The sequence below is a fragment of the Saccostrea cucullata genome, unplaced genomic scaffold (assembly GCF_032062105.1).
Source record: "Saccostrea cucullata isolate Sc308-1 unplaced genomic scaffold, CSIRO_AGI_Scuc_v1 ctg765, whole genome shotgun sequence".
Classification (NCBI taxonomy): domain Eukaryota; kingdom Metazoa; phylum Mollusca; class Bivalvia; order Ostreida; family Ostreidae; genus Saccostrea; species Saccostrea cuccullata.
This window is the reverse complement of record NW_026932784.1, coordinates 405518-432033: the sequence shown is the minus strand read 5'-3', so window position 1 is coordinate 432033 and position 26516 is coordinate 405518. Positions and strand designations below refer to the sequence as shown.

Below are 26516 nucleotides of genomic sequence, written 5' to 3'. Positions count from 1 at the left end.
AATAAATATTTACCGAGAATCTTCATAAAATAGACATCCCGGAAAAAAATCAATTGCAAGTTTTGCTTTCGAGTTTTTTGTGCTGCAGAATATTTCCAGTTTGAGGGGTTACACCGGCTGCAGAAGATCCTTCACCAAAAACGTCCTAGAAAATGTTAAAATTACACAGTCTGAAATATTGTGTTGGGAATAGCCACTTCAGACTTTTACAGGTAATTGTATTTTACTAAGCTCCGTATAATGCCTTATTGAATTTTTTTCCATAACGTTATTCAAAGCAGAGACATAAATAACTTATTTATGTCTCTGATTCAAACATAGATACATAGTTTGTTTCACTTTAAGTTCAACAGATCAAGTTGATCTAGATGATGCCATTTTGTTTTTCAGCCTCTGACATCTTCAGTAGACAATGCTTTCAAAAGTTACAGGTAGAGTAATAAATCCTATTTGCAATTTCTTTATTACAGGCATAGCAACTTCAAAGTTTACTGATTACTTTTCACCATTGTTAAAGCTGAACACGAATCGTAAATAGGCATACACCATTTCCAATATCATTGTCTACAACACACCAACACCAGGGTATACCCTTCACATTCGTTACACCTGACTGCTTTATTGTCAGGGGTATGGGTGTGGAATGGTGACCCGTGTTCGTGCTGGTTATCTTGCCTTGCCTTTGTTTGCATTTTATTGCAGTTACATGTATCTGTTTTTGTTTGTATACTAGACTGACCTGTAAAATGATCTGTCTGTCTAGTAGTGTCTGCGCAGGTGTTGACTGATTACTATGAACAGTGTCTAAGCCAAATCCTATATATACGGGTCTTTAGATATAGACACATTCCTTTTATGAACAGTGTTCAGCTTTAATTTTACTTTTGAAACACAAATAATTTCACATTGCCAAGTGCAGAAATTTATTTGAATTTAGATATGTGTTAGTGACTAAGTGTATATTGCTTGAATTAGGATGTTGCAAAACTTCAATGTCAAAACATGTCAATTAAAGAATTACATTTTCATTATAGTCTTTTCCTCTGCAGTTAAATGAAGAATTTTTGGTTATAAAATGGAAATAATTAACTTTTTTGCATTGGAAATGGTTCTGTTTGTTGGTACCAGTTATAAATATATAATGGGAAATATGCTTAAAAGAGACCCTTAGCAAAGTTATATGATAATGTCATAATTTCAATGTCATTAAAAAAATATTTTGACAGCTCTGCATCAGACAGAGACTTTCTACACAGAAGCATTCTACCCACTGACCACTTTCAGGCCAGTCTTCCAAGACTTCCGATCCCCCAATTAGAGGATACCTTACACAAATACCTTGAGTGTCAACGGCAAATACTGACTGATGATGAATATGATCAAACAGCTGACATTGTGAACAATTTTAAAGCCAATGAAGGTCCAGGTACATGAAATAATATTTTTTGTGAAAAAGAGTTATTTTATTAGTTTAACTCTAGGAATCTTACAGTCCCTGAAACATTCTATTTTCCCATTTTTCCGTTCGCTCACCGTTCGTTCACCATTCGTTCAGTGTGCATTCACCGTTCACTCTCTGTTCACAGTTTTGCGTTCACCGTTTACCGTGCGCTCGCGTTCACCGTTCGCTCTTCGTTCCGTTTACTTTGCATTCACTTTGCGTTCACCGTTCACTTATCATTCAGTCTTTATTGTCATTCGGAACTCCGAAGTGAAAGGACTTATCTTTTTGATGGTAAGGATTTACATGTTTTTTAATTAAATAACTAAGATATCATGTTTGAAGAATAATTATTTCAATGTAAAAAGTATCTACGATATTTATATTTCTATTATTATATCTTAGCTGTTACTTTATCCAGGGATGGGGTAATTGAATAAAGAAATTGTAATTGAGTGTAATTAATTACATTTTTCAAAGTAATTGGAAGTAATTTGTATTTGAGCAAGCCTTTAATTACAAGTAATTGAATGTATTTAAATACATTTAAAAAAAGGTCATGTATTTTCAATTACTTTTCAATTACATTTCAATTACTTTTTTTCAAAATGAAAGTTTATATTTAAAAAAGGTGTCTTATACTGATACATTGTCTTATACTGGTGGGTTTACATTACTTATTCCCATGTTTTATAAATCTCAGTTCTCCCTATTCCCACTTGCAAATAACAATGATTGTTTAGATAGTTAATTTGTTTTACAGTAATTAGACTAACTACATCCCCTTTTAGATTTACCTGTATTCTATTCATTTTAAGATAAAAATTCATTTCCTTCAAAAATATGGATTTGAGAAAGTAACAAAAAGATCTTGCCATACATCATACTGGTGTAGCATGGGCTTGTGTTTGTACAATAATTAAGTGGCTCATAATGTTTAATTTGTTTATACAGTGTGTCACACTAATTATAAGGTAAAGGTCTAATTTTGACCAGGTGTGAACCCCTACCATACCCAAGAACAAAAACACTGAATGAAAGTTCGAATTCGATCGCTATAGAAAAAAATCTTATTTTAAAAAAATCTTCTTTTTTTTTTTCTTTATAAAAATAAAACTCGAAGTAATTGAAATATATTTAATTACATTTGTCAAAGTAATTGAAAGTAATTAATTACATTTGAAAAAATCAATGTAATTGTAATTGCAAGTAATTGACAAAATTATCAATGTATTTGAAAGTAATTAATTACATTTCAAAGTAATTGACCCCAAGCCTGACTTTATCCATAAAATTTCCCTGGAAAATAATACACTAAGAACCTACATGTAAGTAGAACGATGCTAAAATATTAAATTTAAATAAGGACAATGTACAAATACTTCAAGCCCGGCATTTTGTTGTAATGTAAAAGACAACAAATCGTTAATGGATGGATAATAATCCAAGTCTTTTACAAGACAAGAATACGCAAAAAAATTATTTCTAACACGTATTTATAGAAAAAATGCACGAAAACATGTTAAAACTACATATAGGTCTCTCTCTCTCTCTCTCTCTCTCTTCTCTAATCTATTTGTAGACCGAATTGAATTAGAATTTTTGTTCTACTTCGCATATATAAAGTGTATTATTAGAAAGGAAAAAAAAACTTCATTCACCGTAACTAAATATATGTTTGCCATTCAATGTTTGCCACATATATTAATTAATATTCAATGTGTATTGTAACACAAAAAAACATTCTTAAAAGAAACATCAAAACAGTCATTACATAAATACATGTGCCGACAGTGGTATTTTGATTTGGCTCCTTCCAGGTATATACATGTATTACCATTATTTATTTATTTTTTCCGTAGAAAAGCGAAAATCAAATGTAGAAATGATGTAAAAAATGTTTAAACTTCTTGGAAATACTAAGTGACTCTTTGACTTCGGCATGTTCGGTGAAGCGAGATTTCCACACCTCCATTGTGTCGAATTATTTTGATTGACAGGACAAGCACATGCTCTTCGAGTGAACCTGTGAACTTGATGAAGGAAAATAAAACCGATGCTTACTGTCAAATGGATTTGTTAATCTTCAAAAAAAATTGATTACTTTGACTGCCTGGAATATTAGAAAAAAATTATATGAATTTTTATTCGATGCAACAGATATCTGAGAATCAAGGGGGCTTACATCTCTCTCTCTCTCTCTCTCTCTCTCTCTCTCTCTCTCGTCTCTATTGCTTTTACATTTGTCCTGTTAAATAAAAACTATGAGAACATGTATATTATTATTTAGTTATTATTATTTATATTATTTTATATTATTTAATTCTGAAAATCTAATCTATTACAAATAATTTGAATGCCTCTTTCTATTATCTTGTCCGAGTATAATCACGGTCGGGAAATGTCTTCAGATATACATTTACATGTAAAACTTTGCTAAAAAAAATAATCATAAAAAATAAAAATAACAAATGAATACATATTATTGCATTAAAATTTTTCCCTATACAAGCAAATGTTCACACATAGTTCACCAAGTTGTGTTCAGGGTTCACACATCGTTCACTCACCGTTCGCTCTGCATTCGTTCACCGTTCGCTCACCGTTCAGGTGGGAAAGTAGAACATTTCAGGGACTGTATTTACCAGAAAAAATACACATATACATGTATTATTATTTCAAATCATTATATTTATAAATAATATAATGCTTTGAACAATTGCATGCAGGTATATTCTTCATACATACAGAAACTTGATTTGTCGTAATCCTTTGAATTCTAATTTTTTTTTCTTCAAAAGATTTCAGTTCCTTATTGGTTCCATTTATCTTTTTTTGTAGATCTACAGAAGAGATTAATAGCTAAAGATAAACAAAATAAACACACAAGTTACATTACAAGTAAGTAATGAGAGAAAAAATGTATAATTTCATTTTACATTTTTTTCCTGTCCCAAAGAAACTCTCTGTTGAAAAAAAAAATCATGGTTTACTTTTTATTTTCTTTGATTGTCAAGGAAATGTTTCTATTTTTTTATTTTCTTGTCTCCATTTCAAATTTGAAATTTGATGTTCCCTGGATTGTTCATTGTTACATGAATATATTATTGTTAAAAGAGTTTGATGTTTTCATTCTTCCTCTAGAAAAGTGAATTAAAATCAATCAGTAGCAAAGCCAAGAATGTAGAAAGAAATGCTGATATTTTCTAGAAGTTATAACCAAGAGGGGTGATTTTTATAGATTGACATAAACTGATTATTTAAGTGTTAGTCCATAATGCCCTATTTGAGACAATTGCAAAATTTTTCTTCAACTTCAGAGCCATGGTTTGACATGTACTTGAAGTCCAGATCACCCATTGTATTGAATTACAATCCCTTCATGTCCTTCCAAGATGACCCACGGCCAGAATATCAGAACCAGGTATATCTAATACAAGCTTACTAAATTCCCAGTCAGTCAGAATTCTGAATTTGATTTTTCTACGAAAAAAAAAAAATTTTATTTTAAAAATTTGAAAAATAAAAGAAATAACTTACAAAAAATAAAATACTCCAGATTCTTTTTAATTTCTATCAAAAAGTATACCATAATATAATTTTTGCAATAAGAATTTTTTGGGCAGAAAATTTTTGCTTGTCATTATTTCATGCCTTCAAATTATTACTAAATGATCTAATTACTTTGTTCTATCTCAAAATTGAGTTTGATTCTTTATACATTTGAAGCTATAGACATTTCTTGTCATTAACTTTCATTTTCTGTCATTTTCATATATGCCTTTTCTCCTAAAGCACTTTTGACTCTGCAGTAAATTTTGATTAGAGTACAGTACAGTGTTAGTACAAACTGTATTCATTCAAAGGAAATGAGACATGTTCAAATTCAGGATGCGTTTTGACAGCATGATGAGGTGCAAGACACACTAGTAGAATTTTTAAAATGAACAGACTAATGAACTTTACCTTATTGTATCCCATGATCTTTGAAAATTTCAGCTCATTCGCTCAACAAATATGATTGTATCATCACTAAAATTCATGAAGACATTGAGGGCTAATATCCTGGAGCCCGATATCTATCATCTGTTTCCAGCAAAGTCAGACAACATGAGGTTCAGGAAAATCATGAGGTATTGGGGTTGATTATATAATTTAATTATAACTACACGCTTTTGTTTAACATTGATACCTACTCAAAAGTGTTTGCCTCTGAAATTATTCTCCTTTTTACCCATGTAAGTAATGAAGAAAGTAACTTTAGTTTTTTTCCCATAATTTACTATTGAATCATCATTGTTTGTCAGTGACCATTGTTCTTCGATTCCGTGGGTCAACCTTATTCACAAATTGCCCTTGAATTTCGACCCTAGTAAATTAAAATGATTCAACTACAATGTGTGTATTTTCTAGATTAACAAGCAAATTCAAAGAATTGTGGTCCCCCGCTTTCGGTGTCTTTGTGGGTGAGATGTTATCTTTATGACATATTGTGTGTAATATGAACATCCTATCATATGTCATTTATTTAGAAAGTAACATTGAAGTTGATTTTTTTTAATGATGAAAACCCTAATCCTGACCATTAAAAAGTTATGGCCAAAGTAAAAAGTTTTTTAAAAGTAGGTCAACTCCAAGGTTAAGATCAAAGGGTCAAAATTGTTGATATCCAATGAAAGGTTTTCTCACAAGGATTACATATGTGAAGTATGAAAGCCCTAGCCCTTACTGCTCAAAATTTATGGCAAGGTTAAAGTTTTTTTCATAAATACGTAAATCTTTAAGGTCAAGGTCAAATGATCAAAGTTGTTGATATCCAATGAAAGGACTTGCCACAAAGAATACATATTTGAAATATAATAGTCCTAGTATTTACCGTTCAAAAGTTGTGTTCAAAGTTGAAGTTTTTTTTAAAAGTAGTTAAAACTCCAATGTCAAGGTCAAAGGGTAAAAGTTGTTGGTATCCAACGAAAGGTCTTCTCAAAAGAAAACATATATGAAGTACGAAAGCCCTAGCCCCCACCGTTCAAAAGTTATGGTCAAGGTTAAAGATTTTTCATAAGTACGTAAATCTCCAAGCTCAAGGTCAAAAGGTCAAGGTTGTTGATATCCAATGAAATGTCTTGCCACAAGAAATACATATGTGAAATATTAAAGTCCGAGTATGTACTGTTTAAAAGTTGTGACCAAGGTTAAAGTTTTTTTTAAAAGTAGTTAAAACTCCAATGTCAAGGTCAAAGGGTAAAAGTTGTTGGTATCCAACGAAAGGTCTTCTCAAAAGAAAACATATATGAAGTACGAAAGCCCTAGCCCCCACCGTTCAAAAGTTATGGTCAAGGTTAAAGATTTTTCATAAGTACGTAAATCTCCAAGCTCAAGGTCAAAAGGTCAAGGTTGTTGATATCCAATGAAATGTCTTGCCACAAGAAATACATATGTGAAATATTAAAGTCCGAGTATGTACTGTTTAAAAGTTGTGACCAAGGTTAAAGTTTTTTTTAAAAGTAGTTAAAACTCCAATGTCAAGGTCAAAGGGTAAAAGTTGTTGGTATCCAACGAAAGGTCTTCTCAAAAGAAAACATATATGAAGTACGAAAGCCCTAGCCCCCACCGTTCAAAAGTTATGGTCAAGGTTAAAGATTTTTCATAAGTACGTAAATCTCCAAGCTCAAGGTCAAAAGGTCAAGGTTGTTGATATCCAATGAAATGTCTTGCCACAAGAAATACATATGTGAAATATTAAAGTCCGAGTATGTACTGTTTAAAAGTTGTGACCAAGGTTAAAGTTTTTAAAAAGTAATTAAAACTCCAAGGTCAAGGTCAAAGGGTAAAAGTTATTGGTATCCAATGAAAGGTCTTCTCACAGGGATTACATATGTAAAGTACAAAAGCCCTAGCCCCCAACGTTCAAAAGTTCTGGTCAAGGTTAAAGTTTTTTCATAAGTACGTAAATCTCCATGGTCAAGGTCAAAAGGTCAAGGTTGTTGTTATCCAATGAAAGTTTTTGCCACAAACAATACATTTGTGAAATATGAAAGTCCTAGTACCTACTATTCAAAAGTTATGGCCAAAGTAAAAGTTTGAAATTTTTGTGTAAAAGTGGGTCAAACTCCAAGGTCAAGGTCAAAAGGTCAGATTTGGTGATGCCCAAAGAAAGGTCTTGTCACAAGGAATACACATGTGAAATATGAAAGTCATAGCTCCACTAAATCAAAAGTTATGGGCAAGGTTAAAGTTTTTGTGACGGACAGACTGACGGACAGACAGACAGACAAATGAGATTTAATGTCCCCTCGCTTTCGCGAAAGCGGGGGACAAAAAATGCTTAGATGTTGTCCATCTGGTACTGAATTTGGTAATTTAAAGAACCGTAAATTCTTACATGGAACTCTGGAAAAAAAGATTGGGGGGATTAAAATTAAAAGATATAAATATTTTCAGTCAACCTCCTAATTAACTTCTTAGAGGGTAAAGAAAATCCCAAAAATTGCTCATCAGCATGATATCCAAAAATATGAACGTAATGATGCCACTGCATAAAGGGAGTTCAAGTTACCGTAATTTTTTTCAATAATGTCAAACATTGGTATAACATGTGAATGACCTAACCTATAAAAATTTCAAAACTCATTGCCCATCTTCAGGACATCTTCAATCGTATTCCAAAGGCACCCCAAATTTGCCCCAGGAAACCAGTGCATCACCTATCATATACAAAATATGATCAGGATTTCTCTTGATGGAAATTTTGGAACAAAGTTTTGGTATAAGTAATGGTTTTGTAGAAAAAGTCATTTTCATCCAATTATCCCAAACTAGGGAAAATAAAAATAAAATAAAAATTTCATAATTTCATTGTACCAAATTATATTTCAAAAGATGGTTGGTTTCCAAATAAAATATAAAATAATTTCTAGAAAAAAAAAGTCATCACCACAAAAAGCACGTTTGTAAATATCAAAATTGAATTCTATATGGATTCCAGAACTTCAGAAAATCCTTCCAAACAAAGAAGCATAGTGGGTTCCAGTGAATATTCTCTTAAGCCTCTTTTTCACACCTGACTAAAATATATACTGTGCAATGATATATTTGAGAGGTTGTAAAAATACAGATTTGGAAACTTAAAAAATCTAAGGAACTAAGGATCACAAAATTTTATCTTGATCAATAACATAAAAAACATGATTTCTTAAATCTATACATCATTGTATATACAACCATTCCCCACAATAAATGAAAGTTAGACTAGTCTTTTTGACATCATTGTCAGCATGCTGCTATCTCAATATAAATAGAACTTGTAAATTTACTTACCTTTATATTGGTCATTTGTAAAATTTGATTGTACAAACTAGTACTCTGAGTTTCAAATTAAAAGTATTCTTAAGTTTCTGATAAACAATATCTACTAGATGTTGTTTTTAGATACCGGTCAGCTCTTCCAATGATTTCCATGCAAACCAATTGCACTCCTTGTCAGCAGACCTAGATTTGTTTTATATGAAGAGAATTTATTTAAATTCTTAATCATGAAAAGAAGAAAACAATTGCTTTTGCCTTCAAACTCAAACTCATCATTAAGATATATACACATGTGTATAAATATTTCAACTACATATTAAATATTAAAAATATTTATTTTTATTCCTATGTCACAACGATATAAATCCCAGTGAGCTTGGTATAAAAGGTACCAAGGAACAGAGACTGACACATTTATTTCATATTTGAATGTTTTACTAGAAAAAGACGTTAACGGTAACCTTATGACTTTAATTAACTTTTCAATAGTCAGCTTCCCTAATTTATGCAGCAATATACCTTTATCATCTGCATGCAGGGTTGATATCTTTCAGTTGATTCAAAACGCAAGACCATGCCCTAGGTATGAGCAATGCGGGTGTTGCTAAAACGCGGAACGGAAAACGGAACGGAAAGCGGAACGGAACGGAAAACGGAAAAATGTTGTCAAAAAAAAATAACATAGATTCGATTTAAATAAGATAAAAGAGCAATATTTTTGTTGTAAGAGTTGTTTCTAATAAAAATTATTGTAAACTATATAGTATATATTCATGAGTCGTACTAAAAACCCTTCGTGGTACTGAAAGAACCCCCCCACACACACACACAAACACACACGCGCACAAACACACACATTAAATAGGATTTTCGTGTTTGGGCATAGGACATATCCCCCTTTTTGCTTGTCAAATTTGTTGTATGTCGGAAATTTTTTACTGACCCCCCCTTTTTCAATTTGTTCCAATGTCAATGTCTGTAGTAAAGACAAAAAATAACTCGTTATGATATTCAGATTTATGCACGCAGTGTCGAATTCGCGAATCATGAAAGGGGGAGTGGCAGTTTCGGGTCTGTGTTGGGGCCCACAGCCACATTAAAAATTGCTTTATTAAACCTTGTGTATATTTAGGACACAAAAGGGGGGGGGGAGACCTATTACAACTTCTCTTACCTTTCCGATGAGCGGGAAAACAAATTTATTTTTTACAGGTTCATTCATATACACCTCCCCCCCCCCCAAACATACACACATGTGTACCGCAAACAAACGAAATTTAACTTCATTGAATGCAAAGATTCTGCACTATATATATCTACCACATGAAAGTTTTCCAACTTTGCCTATCCAGAAAACGACTCTATTTTGAATAAAATTTTAACAACCAGTGTGTATAAGAGATGTTTATTCGAGCTTGTCGTAAAGGTTTGCCCTAAACGTAACCTTAATATATATATATTTTTTTTGCATTTTATTTCTCTTTCCATGGTTCATCTAGATATCAAATATTTGCTACGCCCAGTCAAACCTTTTTACTACGGAAATGTTTGTTCAAGTTCACATCCTCACACTTTTTGTGAATGTTATTAATGAAGTAAGTTAGTGTAAAAAAAATAGTACTGAAAGATGTTGGAGTTGGAACTTATCCCCCCTCCCGAACCAAACATTTGTTTTCTTTTTGTGTTTTGTCCCCCCCCCCCCCCCGATTCAAACAATTGTGGGTTTTTTTTTTGCCTTTTTTGCTTGTCAAATACTTTTCAAGTTCTTTTCTCCCCACCCCCCTTTTTCAAATTCGATTCAGGTGACAGCTATGTTCGCGATTTTCGTAAACAGGCGACTGAGCATGACAAAATCAACTTGTATTTATTAGTTGGGGATTGAATGTGTACAAGATATATCGTTTATGATAAAATTTGTGTATTTTAAGTGATTAAATCCAAAATAATATTTTCCGTTTTCCGTTCCGTTCCGCTTTCCGTTCCGTTTTCCGTTCCGCGTTTTAGCAACACCTTGAGCAATGCTACAATGAGATAAGTTATTGAAAAACAAGTTGCAAAAACAAGAAATATCAACAGTCTCATGTAAAGTCATTTCGTAAGTTCTATTGTGAAATATTTCTATACATGTATTTCAAAATGAACAGTATTCAAGCTCAAAAGTCCACTTGACAATATAAAATTGCAACAGAGCGAACATGGACATTCAAAAATTCAGAGATGGGTCAGATACTATGGAGTATCCCCTGCCGACCGGTCACACCTCCATGTGCTCATTGTCATGATAGGAAGACAATGGAAAAATCTGTTGACAATTCAGTGCATATATAATGACCTAACAATTAGTATGAAAAACATCAGTCAGCATTTTACTAAAGGATAACCGATCCTCAGCCAGGAAGGATAACTCCAAAAATTAATACACTATTTAATTTGAAATGCATCAAAATGAAGCTTGAAAATGAAATTTTTTCATGCAACAATTTTCATTTTATTCATCTTTATAAGAGTCAAGGTTTTTGGAAGTCTTAGAAAAGGTCTTATAAAAGTTGAAATTTGTACTTCATAAAAGGGGAAAAAATATTACAGTTTTATAGAAATAAGGTTTTCTTGAATCCAGCCTTAGATATCAATGTTATTAGCATGACATGAAATTTGAAGTGATTCGTGGTGTCTTTCAATGATAGCAAAAGCCTTCTACACTATGTATTATAGAATACATGCTGGAAATAGAAAACAAAAATACCAAATAAGTATAAAAATCATGACATTTTCTCTGAATGCCTGGATACCTATCATTTTTTAACCTAAAATATATTTGTTGATCAATTTGCAATTAGAAAATGCATTAGTGATATTCCAATTCACATTTTATTCAAAAATATTGGAGATTTGACAATTTTCCCTATATAATATGATTAACTTAATCTTTAACTTTAAAGAAATACTGTGGATAAATTTACATAACTCTGTGGATTCAGAGATACTTTTATGAGTATTTTTGATTACTTAACTGCTAATTTTATAAACCTGAGGATCGGACTACCTTAATGATGAATTGTATTTGTTGACAGGGTCATTGTATCGACCATAGAACGCACGAAATGATGACTTTAAACAAGACTATTGATATTCTTGTTTCAGCATTTTGTCAATAATTTGTCTTATTTTAGATATTGTTCATTGGTAGAGTATGCTCTTGCGTATCTAATCAACTGAGAAATACAAAACCCATATGCACGTTGTAATGAAGCTACATTGCTGCATAAGTATCAGAGAAGCTGACGATTGAAAAGTTAGTCATCACATTTATCATACAGCTGAGTAGTTAGATTACCATTAACGATACAATGATCTTGTCAGCAAATACGGTACAATCTATCTTTAATTCAAATGCTGACTGACGTTTTTTATACTAATTGTTAGTCCATTATTTACATACTGAATTGTCAACGGATTTTCCTCCGTTTTTTGTCGATCCTGACAAGGAGCATATGGCGAATGTTACCGATGTGCAGGGGATGACCATTTCTCCACGGTACCTGATCCCATCTCTGATGTTTTAAAGGTCCATATTTGCTCTGCTCCTGCATGGTTTGTTATGGAATGGAATTTTTTTGGAACCATTTTTTTTTATTTATATCATTTTTTTGACTTCCAATCCCCCCCCCCCTCCCCCCGAAGATGAATTAAAAAATACGAAACACTACTGCACATCATCAACACATCATCGGTGAACTTCTACAATGATTTTTACTACCATGTAAAATGTAATAGGATTTCTTATAAAACTGTTTTTGTAGGGGTCATATCCCCATCTACAAACTAATCACTTTGATTAAATTAGTAAGGGAAGGAAATATAGAAGATATTCTGGATTTTTTTTCTTTTTGTAGAAAACTGGTTTTTCGATTCTCTTTCAACCTATTTGGGTGACAATTCTAGAATCTTATTGAAATTATACATCATTTTAATATATTCTAAAATAAAATTGATTTCCATCCGTGTAAACATTTTGAATTATTCATTTAATTTGGATTGAAGTTAGAACGTTGTTGCTTTTATACTATAGATTTTTTTGCACAAATTATGTAACAGGTTATGTTTAAAGAAAAGATTTGCTTTCAAAGATCAGTTTGTACGCGCAATCTTTGAAATGTATTCTTATTACCTGAGGTTCTGCATTTTATTCTTCAAACAGAATGATTCCGTCTTCTTTTGCCTTCTATGGAGCATATCTCTACAAAGCTTTTCCTTTAGACATGAGCCAGTATAAAAATTTATTCAATTCAACGAGAATTCCAAGGTAAGTAACATTTCGTCTTAATCATACAGTTAAGTATAGCAAATATACTAGTATATGAAAAAGTTTGATGCTCTGTTATAATCCTAAACCATTTTCAAATAAAAAAACGTTTTTACTTTCAAATGTTGGTGTTTAATATTTGATGAAAACAATCTTCTTTCCTAGAATTTTAATAATTCTTCTCTGTTTACATATTTTGTATTTTGTTAAATTTGTTGGTAATGCAATAATTATTATGGTCTTCAAAATTTACTAGCTAGATTTAGACAATGATGTATTTTAATTAAGGTTTTCTTTTAAACAGACGTGGAAAAGATGAATTAGTTGTGAACAAAGAGGCAAAACATATGCTGGTAATGAGAAATGGACATTTCTATGTGTTTGACGTCCTGGATAGTGATGGTGAGAAAATATAGATTACCATATTCATAGCAATTAGAGTTGGATCCCTGATGACTTTTCATTATGTTTAATCAAGACTGAAGTTGAAAAACACTATTAGATGAAGACGCAGAACTATTTTTAACATCACAAAAAAAAAAAAAAAAAAAAAAAAAAAAAAAGCAAACACACAAAAAGTAATTGGGTACTAACTATTAATTAAGATTAAATCATTGACAAAAAATTTGCAGAAATTCGAAGATTTCCTTGTAACGTAATTTTCTTATGCTCTTTTTTAAAGATTCATATATAATAATAATTTTCTTTTCAGAATATATTTTGTTAATTTAGGAATAGTGCTCATTCTTTATCATTTTTTTTTTACTACAAAAGCATTGAAAATGAACACAAGAGACGTAATTATGGTTTAAAATTTATTTCTAGGACACGTAATTGAGCCAGGGGTTATAATGTCTTGTGTTAATCAGATCATGAAGGATCAGAGTCCCCCCTCCACAGAACCGGTAGCTGTGTTTACTGCAGAGGACAGGGACGTGTGGGCCTCCTACAGGGAAAAACTCATCAGTCTGGGTGAGCAGGGAACTTAATGTAAAGCACATTTTCTGTAAAACGCTACACTGGAAGGAGCAGATTACAGATTAATTAGCTATGATTTTATTTAATATTCTAATCACGAAAATAAAATATGTGTTATGCATACCTGAGAAATGAAGTTGAGCTTTGGTATTTTGAAAACGGTGTTTCCCAGCAAAAAGTTAATTGAAAGTCAGTACCAGTATCCTTCTTCATCGATTTTGTTTTAAATTCACTAATATCTGGACATTTTAATCTCAGTCTAATTTAGTTTAATATTAGAATTTTATACAATAATGGGAAGCTTGTTGATCAATTGTGGATGGATTAAAAGGTAATCTATTAGCAGACATCATTTGTGAATGTTATGATTGAAACAATAATTTTTTTAAAGGCAATGAGGAGACATTGAAGCTGATTGATTCTGCGGTGTTTGCCCTTTGCCTGGAGGACGGTAAACCAACAGACCCTAATGCCATTACCAGAATGTTTCTTCATGGAGAAGCTGGAAGAATGTAAGCCTGTATTTTATGATCACCAAATGTAATTTTTGTGCAGTGATTTTGAATAAAAAATGTTTTCTTATACTTTTCATTAAATGTCAGACTTTGTTCCAGAGTTATAAGTTTGAAAGCTTTGAGCTTTGAGCAAATACCGGTAAATATTTTTGCTATAGTTCGACTTTAGAAATTCCAAAAAAATATGGAGAGAACAATTATTAGCATTTGTTTCCTCTTTGCAATCATATTTATTTGTATATTAAATGAATAAAATATACTTAGTATTTGAATCACACTTTATAAACTGAGATTTAAGGGGCAATCCCAGCTTACCTTAGCAGGAAAAAAACTTACAAAGGAAGTAAATATTTTTTTTTTAAAATGTATTTAATTTGTGTTCAAAAAGTGATTCAATGAGAACATTTTGCTTTTGATATATTTTCTTCAGCTGGTTTGATAAAAGTTTGTCCCTAATAATGACTGGCAGCGGTAATGCCTGTGTGAACTTTGAGCATGCTTGGGGTGATGGAGTGGCAGTGCTGCGATACTTTAATGAGGTGTTTGATGACTCTACAATGAAGTCTGTTGTACATCCTTCTACTCCAGTACAGGACAATCCAGCAAATGTCAAGAAACTTGGTATAAGTTTGTATAAGTAAAGCACGAGATAAAAAGGAGAAGTAGTCAGTTCTTAGAAAAAAATCAGGCAGTATTGTAAGGCAGTATTGTAAACATACATGTACATATTTATGCAAAAACACAATTTATTTTATAAATTCAATCCACAGGTTGAAAATTTTACACTTTTCTCGGATTTCCATTGTTTGTCTTAAAAGGAATTTCAAAAAATGTTGTGGCTTTCCATAGAAAATTTGTGACTGCATACTGCAATACTTCTTGATTTAGAGTATGCCTATTAAATAGGTCTTGCTTTTAAATGGATTAAAATGATAGAGACGGTTCTGAAAAAAATTTAAAATAAATGAAGAATTTGAAAAGATTTTGGTTTGGTTAATACTTAGAGTTTAAAAATTGGTTGGAAATTGGTTGATATATGCAAAGTGTTTAGTTATAGGATATCAAATAAAAATTCAAAGGATTGGGTTTATGCACAGCTTTTAAAGAAATTGGATAATTATATATTCCTTAGTTTGTATTTTTCTTCGTGAATTAATTTCTTTTTTTCTTCTTTTTATAATTTTTTTTATTATCTAGAATTTAAACTTGATCAAGAGATGAAGGATAACCTTCAGAAATCTGTTAAAAAGTTCAATGCAACAATGCAGAGTTTGGATGTGGATCACCTGGAATATTACAAATACACCAAGAAATACGTGAAGAAAAGTGGAATGAGTCCAGATGCACTAATGCAACTTGCCATACAGGTAAAATAAAACAATGATTTTGAGTACTTTTTTATCCTTTTCTCACTCTTCTTTGGATCTACCCATTGTCCTTTACCTTATTTTAACATTATTTATAAAATGATAAGAAAAAGATTTCATTACAAGGTTTTTGGTGAAGAAAATGATTGCTTTTTAGCTCACCTGAGCCGAAGGCTCAAGTGAGCTTTTGCCTGTGTGAATTTTCCGTTGCTTCGTTGTCGTTGTCGTTGTTGTTGGCGTTGTCGTTGTCGTTGTCGTAAACTTTTCACATTTTCATCTTCTTCTCAAGAACCACTGGGCCAATTTCAACCAAACTTGGCACAAAGTATCCTTGGGTGAAGGGGATTCTTTGTTCAAATGAAGGGCCACGCCCTTTTCTAAGGGGAGATAATCATGAATTTGTTAAAAATTAATGGCATTTTTAAAAAATCTTCTTCTCCAGAACCGCTGGGCCAGGAAAGATGAAACTCATGTGGAAGCAACCTCAGGTAGTGTGGATTCTAGTTTGTTCAAATCATGACCCCTGGGGCAAGGGTGGGGCCAAAATTGTAAACAAGTTTTACATAGGAATATATAGGAAAAACTTTAAAAATCTTCTTCTCCATTACCACTGGGTCAGAAAAGATGAAACTCATGTGGAATCATCCTCAGGTAGTGTGGATTCAAGTTTGTTCAAATCATGAATTTCAAAAAAGGGTGGGGCCAAAATGGCCGAAAGTTTTACATAGGAATATATAGAAAAAATCTTTAAAAATCTTCTTCTCCAGAACCATTGGGCCAGGAAAGATGAAACTCATGTGGAATCATCCTCAGGTAGTGTTTATTCAAGTTTGTTCAAATCATGACCCCCGGGGCAAGGATGGGGCCAAAAAAAGTTTTACATAGGAATATATAGGAAAAATCTTTAAAAATCTTCTTCTCCAGAACCACTAGGACAGGAAAGATGAAACTCATGTGGAAATCCTCAGGTAGTGTAGATTTAAATTTGTTATAATCATGACCGGATAGGGTGGGGCAAATAAAAAGTTTTACATAGGAATATATAGGAAAAATCTTTAAAAATCTTCTTCTCCAGAAACACTGGGCCAGGAAAGATATCATGTGGAAGCAACCTCAGGTAATGTAGATTCTAGTTTGTTCAAATCATGACCCCCGGGGCAAGGGTGGGGCCAAAATGGCCGACCCAAGTTTTACATAGGAATATATAGGAAAAATCTTTAAAAATCTTCTTCTCAAGAACCACTGGGCCAGGAAAGATGAAATTCATGTGGAATCATCCTCAGGTAGTGTGGATTCAAGTTTGTTCAAATCATGACCCCCGGGGCAAGGGTGGGGCCAAAATGGCCGACCCAAGTTTTACATAGGAATATATAGGAAAAATCTTTAAAAATCTTCTTCTCTAGAACCACTGGGCCAGGAAAGATGAAACTCATGTGGAATCATCGTCCGGTAGAGCAGATTTAAGTTTGTTCCATACCCCCGGGGCTAGGGTAAAATGGCCGACAAGTTTTAAATAGGGATACATTTTTAAAATCTTCTTTACAAGTACTTCAAAGCTATGATTAGTGATATTTATATGGAATTATCCTCAGGTAGTGTAGATTCTAGTTTGTAAAATGATGAACGCCTGGAAGATTTCATTACAAGGTTTTTGGTGAAGAAAATGATTGCTTTTTTAATCATTCTGTCCTCTTCATAGCTTAGTATTTGTAGATTAGTGTAGCTTTACTAAAAGCATGTTTTACTACAGAAAAATGCTAATTTTCATTAAGTTAATAATATTTTGTCCTTTTTTCAAATACTTGATTTATTTGATGTATTTATCAAGTGTTAGAAAAGAAGTAATAAATGGATTCAATCTTGTACAATTGCCTTTATGGCTATATTGTATGGAATTCAAAATTTCAACTTAAATTAATAATTAAGGAAAAGCATAGTTATCAGATATGTACAGATATATAAACATTTTAATACATTTAAGTTAGTAATCTATGCATATTATTATTATTGCATCTGATAAAATCTATTAAAATTTTATCAATGATCAGTGTATATGTTTTTCTTTTTAATAGATGGCCTATTACAGACAATATAAACAAACTGTAGCTACATACGAGTCCTGTAGCACTGCAGCCTTTAAGCATGGCAGAACTGAAACAATCCGTCCAGCCACTGCGGAGACCAAGAGAGCTTGTGCTCTGTTTGTAGACAAAAACCATCCTGAGCCATCAGTAGAGGAACTCAAGAATGCCATGATGGCTTGCTCTAAAAAGCATGGCTCACTTACCAGGAATGCTGCTATGGGTAATTGTCAATTCTGTTCAAATGTATTGATAATATGTGGACGTTTTGAAGATACATGTAGTTTAGGCATATTGCAACTTCTATATTTCTGTATCATTTCCTGTCTTTGAAACTCTTTAAAGAGTTTGAAAGGTACATGTTGTTAACTATTTCAATTTGCTTATGATTGGAAATACGTGTATCATGAAATGCATGATATGGTCTTGAATTTAAAGTTGCTTACAAGGATATAAAATCTTGAAATTCTTTTTAAATAATTGTTCACATCCCATCTCTTGAGGTCCTATGGTCTGTCGCAAGGATTTGTCTTTTTGTACTGTTCTATGTTATAAAAATGTTACTTTTTCATTTTGTTCAAAAAGAGAAAAAAAAAAGTATTCAAAAATTATAAAGCTTCTTGAGAAATCTTGACAATGTCGAGAAATATATTGTCCTCTGAAATAAATAAAATATGTTATTGTTTAGACATTGAAAAATTTAGTCTATGTATTTGAATAATCAAAAATTTGGTTTAATTTTAAACATCTTCATAATGAAATATAATAAACATATATAAATTATGGTTTCATTACTTACCAGTTAATAATTTGTAATTGTTTGATAGGTAAGGGGTTTGACAGACACTTGTTTGGACTTAAAACGCTTGCTGAGGAGGAAGATGGCAAACTTCCACAGATGTTTAGAGACCCAAACTATCAGAAAATTAACCATATCATTTTATCAACATCCACCGTGTCTAGTCCAGCCATTCTAATTGGTGGATTTGCACCAGTGACTCAAAACGGATATGGAGTTGGTCTGTTACATTGAAATGCATATATTTAAGAGAGAAATGTCTTCCTTATTTGTCTACATCTTGAATGATTAATAGACTGAAACCTATATTGAGTGTACATGTGTATAAGAATTGTAAGGCACATTCAGTAAAATAAGTTGTGAAGGTGTACAGTTTCAAATAATGAAAAAGTAACGACTTGAATATTACAGTATTGCTTACTAGTATTTAATTTAATGTATGAAAGGTGCCAACAAAATTGATCTCTTTTTGTCAAGATATATTCTAAAAATACATTTTTCATAGCATATTATGCACTAAGATTAAATTTTTCAACTCTAACATTTGCACCTTTGTTTTATTTTTATTTTTTTACAGGTTATTCTATAGAAGAAAGTAGGATAGGATTTAACGTAACCAGCTACCCCCCTGCAAGAGATGCCCCAGGCTTCATAGAATGTGTCACAAAATCCTTGGATGATATGTACGAAGTTTTAGAAGGCCGACATCCGAAAAGATCAAAGTGACGTCATAAATACTGAGAGTAAAATTTGAGGGAGCAAAAGCCTGTCATATAAGAATTTTGATTATAATTATTAATGTTTAAGTGATGGAATATATTCTTTCTCTCCGTGATTGTTTGAATCTTTTCAAATGAATGCATAATTTCTTTAAAAATGATTTGTTAACTGCTTTAGTATCCTAGATGAACAAATACTTAAAAATAATTTTAAATCTTACAAAGTGTGTGCTGAATTGACACTTCGAACTAGACTTTGTCATTGTTTATTATATTGTACTCAGATATATGCTCCATAGATCTTCTTTTTGCATATTTCCAAGTTCGGTAGTTTTTTTTTAATTCCATAAACATTATATATTAAAGGGGATAAGACATGCACCAATCCATAATTGTTTTTTATCTCAGGAATTTCTGTCTTTTTTTCCAAGTGCTATTTATATCAAGTGAAATTAAAATATGTAATTGTATATCCTCAAAATTTTTGTATTAAAATTTTAACTATATTTAAAACAATGTCTTAATGTAATAATGTTATACATACATTTAGATTCTGTTAAGTTTTCAGTAGTATTAATCTTTTATTACACAACGGGCACATTATATCATCTGTGGAAAAAAAATAATATAAGAAAGCTCCGTCTCAAGATGTGGTTTATTAATAGTGAAGAACATTAATTATTAATTTTAAAAAAAAATCTTTTAAGTTGATAGGTTCTAATAATATTCTGATAATTGGTAATTAAGATTTGCATTCAGTTACGCTTTAATCTAAGATTTCCATATCGGATTTGGATTAGAACATAGCTAAACTTCTCACCTCATGCAATAATGTAAGTATTTTTACAAAGTACAATTAGGATAGGATGTGCATTTACTTAATTTCAAAAAATCATATTTTTGTACTGTGATATTGTAGCGTTCAAATGTATGTATTATTTGAATATTAAACTTTATTTTCAACTTTACTGAATTTTATATTGAACATATGCTGAACCACAGTTTTATTTTAAACAATGAAATTCTTTCATTGTTTGTTAGTATGGGAATTTATGTTATACAAAAAAGCATAACTCATACACAGTTATGTAAATTTTTTTGGCAAAAGCTGCAACATTAATTCTGATACTAGCAAAGAAAGGCATTTATTGTCCATATTATATCTGTACAACTATTTATTTAAAGTAGAAGTTTCAGCAGATAAAACATTATAATATTGATTTGTACATCACTGTACATTTCATTGATGAAACGGCTACTGCTCAAAACATTTTTACAGATGATAATTGATAAGCTTAGTGTTAGAAATAAAGGGGAAAATATTCTGTTGATGTTAATTAGGGCCCCGCAAGGATTTGCGGGTGCCCTATAGTAATCACTCTGTCTGTCCGTCTGTCTGTCATTCTTCCGTCCACAAATTTTCTGTTTTTTTCTAATAACTTTTTTTGTGGTCGCCCAATAAAGTTCAAATTTGGTATGGTAGTTCAGTAGGCAGAAATACATATTTTGATGCTAAGTTTGTTTCTCTACGTCTTCTGGTTTGGAGCTGGGGTGGTGGGGTAGATTCCTTAACTATGCATAATAAGGAATGGGAAAAGAGAGATAACTGCTGAAAATGTTACATTGTAAACTGGGAAGGCTGTACAAATTGTCCTTTGGGATTAATTAACCTTCCACATGAAGAAAATCCTAAGCATTATCTTTATCTGTCACATTCAGATGAATTACTGTACCGCCTCTGTCTGCAAATAAACTTTGTTTTCAAGTTAAGGTCAATTTTGAATGATGTGCACATTCTCTGAAATATGGATTTTTAAATAATATTCATACTTTATTTTGGTTAAATACTGTACACAAAGGTATATGAGAATTTTATTGAATTCTAAAATCAAGATATATATTAAGATATCCTTTCTTTTCATTACTATTTTTTTTTAAATTATTTTTTTGCTGCCTTAATGCTGTTAATTTTAACGGGTAATCAGATAATAACCCCATTCTGTCAGTGCTGAAGAAAGTTCTTACTGTAAATTTAGAAGAAAAGGATGAGAGAGCAGTACAATTAATCCTCTGGGATTAATTATCTTGCTTGCTGCAGAAAATTTAGAGGCTTATCCTTATCTGTCACATGAAGATTAATGAACACCTTTGTCTGCAACTGAAGTTTGTTTTAAAGTTGCCAACCATGGGTGATATTTGCATTCACTGAAAGCTTGCATTTTATAAAACACCTGCTTAAATCTTTTTTAAATACACATTTAATTTACAGTAGTTTTTTTTATAAGACATATGAGGTTTTCCCTGTTTTATGTAAATACAAGGTTACTTTTTACAGGTTTTTGGACATTCAGGAATTATCTTGAAATTTTAAAAATATTGTAACATTTGGTACTTATAATATTCATATATTTAAAAAAAAAAAAGATCAAGTAAAACTCTCATTCAGTGAGCTTCACTCTTATATTTCTACCCCTCAGCGGGGCCCTTACTGACTGGTCAGTTTTCTAGTACATTATTATTATCATTAGTTTTAAGGTGTATCCAGAAAAAACTTAATCTTTTTGCCCATAACTGGACCTGTCATGAAGAAATATACATGTACATGTACATGTATTACGGTTTTGAAGTTAATCTGGCACAATTTTTCGTGGATTTCGAAGTTTGCAGAGAACCATAAATATACTTAGTATGTCCAACATGAAATGTAATTTTTTACAGATATTACTATTCAACAATTCTTTATCCTATTTTTTTCCCTCAAACCACAAAAATATGTGATATTGCCATATCATTCAATGTGTCTAGAATTAGGGAGTGAAATGTAGTTGATTGACCAATGCTAGAAAGTGGAGAAATTCTCCCCAAAAGTGCGCAAAAAATATTCTGTAGCCAATATGTATATTTTAACCACATCCCAACCATTTATAATTGTCTCTACAGGCTATAAACTCGCTTGGAGTGAATTTTCAGCAATCTAACAAATAATTTTAATCAAGCGAGTTTATCACTTGTAGAAACGACTATAAAGGGTTGGGAGATAGATAAAATATACAGATTAGTTAAATAATGTACCTAGAATTAGGGAGTGAAAGGTAGTTAATTGACTGATGCTAGAAAATGGAGAAATTCTCCCCAAAAGTGCGCAAAAAATATTGCCCCGTAAATTGCACTTTTTTTGCATTACGGGATCTGTAGCGTTATGGTCAAAGACAAATCTATAAAACCATAGCGCTACAGATCTGCAGCTATTTATAAGAATGATATTAAATCAGAGACGATCTGTGATGTCTTACAACAGCAGTACAAATGTTTCACACTATGAATTCTATAACAAATGAACAATATAGAAATACTAATTAAAGTATCGAATAAGAATGAAAAACAAGGCAATTTTCTTTTAATGCCTGAATACCTATTTTTTGCTTAAAATATATTTGTTGATCAATTTTAAAACGGATTCCAAAGGGGGTCAATACATTCCCATTGGAGTTCCAACAGCAGATTTTTGAAAGATTTGGTCTCTCAACATTGATTGCACATATTTATTCAGACATCTCGTTGGAAGGATCAAAATGCTTTTCACACATAATTTGGATAACAATTTTGAAGATACATGTTTTATAAGGCCATTATTTAAAAAATTGATAAAGCAGTTATCTTTAATCATCAAAAGGAAGGGTTGTATAATGTGAGTTATAAATTGACTCTCTTGAGCTCAAATACTGTTTGTCATCTCCATATATCATTAAAAAAAATGTCTTTTTCGATATTTTTTTAAAGTTCTCAGCAATGATTTAGTATCCACATTTAATTAGCACTTCTCAAATATAGTTGCACATATCTGCAGAATTTTCTCCTGTGTAGCTCTTAATAATTTTGTGAGAAGTGCACAATAAATTGTTCATTGAAAAATTGTGCCTTTCTTTTGTTTATACCTTTAAAAATTGCTTGTGAGCCACACTGCTCACCTGAACAAATTACAAAAATTTATCAAGTTTCCTCCTACCTATTCCTATGTAAAAATCTGAGTGCTCATTGTGGCAAACCCTACCAACCTTTAACTGGAAAACATTTCCTTCTATAATATATGACTAAGGATGGCTTTGCTGTTCTCAAGTACCTGTTTTCCGCGATGATTCCAATATATTCTTATGCAAGACCGTCTGTTGAATTCTAACCTACGTGACTAATCTTAAAACTCAATAAATCTTAACTGCTTAAAATTTAATGGTACATGTATAATCAATCTATGAAGATTAGAACATGAAGTTAAAGTCTACAATGGTCTGATTCTGTACTGATAAATAATTATATATCAAAACAAATCCAGTTTTACTTCTTAAACAAGTATGACAATTTATTCAAAACATCATACACAATTTCAAATTTATAAAATAACTTATACATGTGTTCTTTAAATACATTCAAACATCTAAATCTCATCAACTGTTCATTTAATTCTCAAAAATTATCCATGGACACTAAAAGAAAAGTCTGCAGCTCTTAGTTGATGTAAAATTTATGATCAGTGACATAACTTTCAAAGTAAAAATCCCATATATACAATAAAATAGGTTCATGCACGAAGGTCTTTCTTCCTTTTTCAGAGGTTCAGCAATTTTTTTTTTACATCAAAAAAAAAAATTCTCCTCATAAACAAGAAAAGACTCAGCTAAAAATATGTCATTCTCCAATTAATCTTCATTCATATAGAGAGTACATGTAAGGTAAAGAAATACATATTTGATTTTTATATACAAAACTTCTTCAATGAAGTTTATATAAATGGATGAGTAATACAGTAGTACAATGTTTTATCTTCCCTGCCATTGAAAAACATGATCACATGGAAAAAAAAATATACAGGACAAAAACACTTTACATTTATAAAAACATAATCAATTTGTTATCATGTTTTTTGTTGACAGATTTTGATTTTAATACCATATATAAATCTAAAGGGTTGTGAAAATACACTGCATGTGTTCCACTGTCTAAATAAAATGGTTTTTCTGTTCTAGTTGATTCAAAATTTATATATGCAAATAATTGATATAAATTTGAAGGTTTTAAAAATAGTGGAATTACTTTAAACATAAATATACTTGAAATGTTTTAATCACTCACATGCAGGACAAGTAACAGTAATCAAATTTTATCCTTTTTCATCTCCTTTATAGTCTCTTTGTTTTAATCTATCTTTAGAATTTGAGATCATTATTGACTTTTTGGATAATATATCCAATATTTCTTACTGCCATGAAAGTATAAAACTGGAATTGACACTTTAACAACATCCCATCCCACCTCAAAAAAAAACTTTACAAATATTTACAATATGTCTGAAATCAAAGACTGTAATTAGCTGTTAATATTGGCACATAATTATTATTTTTCAGCATATATTTCTCAATGTTTGAATACATTATGGGCATCATTCAGAAAATTCCATAAGGATTTTTCAATCACATTTTCAGACAATAATACTCCCTTCTCTACGTCTAAGGTTCCCAAAAAAAGAAACCAGTAAATAAAATGCCACAATAGAAATGACTATAATAAGGACTATCAAAAGGACTAACTAAATCAGAACAAGTATTTTCTGCAGTTCTTGGCGCCACACTGACAGACAATCTTGTACTGATCAGTAACAGATTTGGGCAAGAGTTTCTCCGGTGTCTTCATCACTGGAGCTACAGTGCTCCCTGCATTACCAGTTGGAGCATCCCCAGTGGCAGCCAATTCTGTTACAGGGGCCTTGACCTCTCCTCTCTTGAGATCCATCCTTTCTCCTCCTTGTTCACTTCCACTGGATTCTTTCTCTTTTTCGTCAGCGGTGTCACACTCGGTCTCCGTTTCCATCGTGGTGTCCAGTCCCTGTGAATCGTCCGCGGTGTCTTCATCTTCTGTGGCAGTGTTGTCGTCGTTTTCCAGACTACTGGGCATCTCAATGGACTGGGCACTGGAGGCTTGTAGTAACTTGGCCTGTTTAGTGATGTCCACATCATCCAATGTAGGAGCTTGATTAGTGGTGTCTCCTGCCAATTAAGAAGTCCATTTTTATTGACATGAATATATTCCAATTTCAAATGAGATTTTCAAGCTAGATTCAAAATGGGAAATATGTGTGTGTTTTGTTTTTTTTATCAACTAGAAAACTGACCAGTCAGTAAGGGCCCCACCATGGGATAGAATTATAAGGGTGCAGCTTGCGGAATGATTCAAAACAATTCAGAACAATTCTATATGTTCCTTCAATGAATGCAAATATCATGAAGGCTTGACCTTAACTTCAAAACAAACAGCAAATGCAGAAAAAGGTTTTCATTAATCTTAAAGTGACAGCTAAAGATAAGCCTTCCAAATTTTCTGCAGCAGGCTAATCTGGCTAGATAATTAATCCCAAGGGATTAATTGTACTTCTCTCTCATCATTTTCATTTAAATTTACAAGAACTTTTTCATTAATGATAGAATGAGGTTTTTATCAAGGTACCTTAAAAATTGATAATAATATTCTTGAATTTACATAAAGCAAATATTTTTAGAATTCAATGAAATCAGAACTCATTGTGTAGGATATTTTAACAAAAATAAAGTATAAACATTTATACTTAACTCCATGTTTCAGAGTTTTCATAGCATTCCAAATTGACTACAAATTTCATTTGCAAACAGAGGTGGTAATTCATCTCAATGTGACAGATAAAGATAATGCTTTGGATTTTCTTCAGGAGGAAAGCTAATTAATCCCAATGGACTCATTGCAGTATTCAGTTTACAATGGGAACATCTTCAGCAGTTATCTCTCTTTGCCAATTCATTCTTATATAAAGTTAAGGAATCTACCCCACCACCCCAGCTCCAAACCAGAGGACATAGAGAAACAAACTTAGCATCAAAATATGTCTTTCTGCCTACTGAACTACCATACCAAATTTGAACTTAATTGGTCAACCATAAAAAAAAGTTATTAGGAAAAAACAGAAAATTTGTGCATGGAAGAATG

At 31.7% G+C, this 26516-nt stretch overlaps 2 protein-coding genes across 2 annotated transcripts in view; one reads left to right on the top strand and one right to left on the bottom strand.

Moving 5' to 3' along the window:
- The first annotated feature begins 84 nt into the window (after nt 1-84).
- On the top strand, nt 85-20476 carry LOC134236154 (carnitine O-palmitoyltransferase 2, mitochondrial-like). Its single transcript, XM_062718331.1, has 15 exons — nt 85-212; nt 391-431; nt 1227-1426; nt 4283-4342; nt 4762-4865; nt 5441-5574; nt 12945-13049; nt 13354-13451; nt 13875-14021; nt 14419-14539; nt 14973-15163; nt 15740-15909; nt 17982-18213; nt 18818-19009; nt 19367-20476. The coding sequence occupies exons 1-15, from the start codon at nt 153-155 to the stop codon at nt 19513-19515; spliced, it is 2004 nt and encodes a 667-aa protein (XP_062574315.1). The 5' UTR covers nt 85-152; the 3' UTR covers nt 19516-20476.
- Nucleotides 20477-24420: 3944 nt separating this feature from the next.
- The window catches only part of LOC134236153 (histone-lysine N-methyltransferase SUV39H2-like), a 35664-nt gene continuing 33568 nt past the window's right edge, over nt 24421-26516 (bottom strand). Inside the window, exon 6 of the mRNA XM_062718330.1 lies at nt 24421-25546. Coding sequence (XP_062574314.1) covers nt 25095-25546 — 452 coding nt within the window. The 3' untranslated portion in view covers nt 24421-25094. The remainder of the gene's footprint in view (nt 25547-26516) is intronic.

What these genes read in the sequence shown, in the direction of transcription:
- LOC134236154 (XM_062718331.1), top strand. Translation starts at nt 153, where the DNA reads ATGTTAAAATTACACAGTCTGAAATATTGTGTTGGGAATAGCCACTTC. An exon ending in ACACACAAGTTACATTACAA is followed by an intron (nt 4,343 to 4,761) that starts GTAAGTAATGAG and finishes CTTCAACTTCAG; the next exon opens with AGCCATGGTTTGACATGTAC. An exon ending in GGCCAGAATATCAGAACCAG is followed by an intron (nt 4,866 to 5,440) that starts GTATATCTAATA and finishes TGAAAATTTCAG; the next exon opens with CTCATTCGCTCAACAAATAT.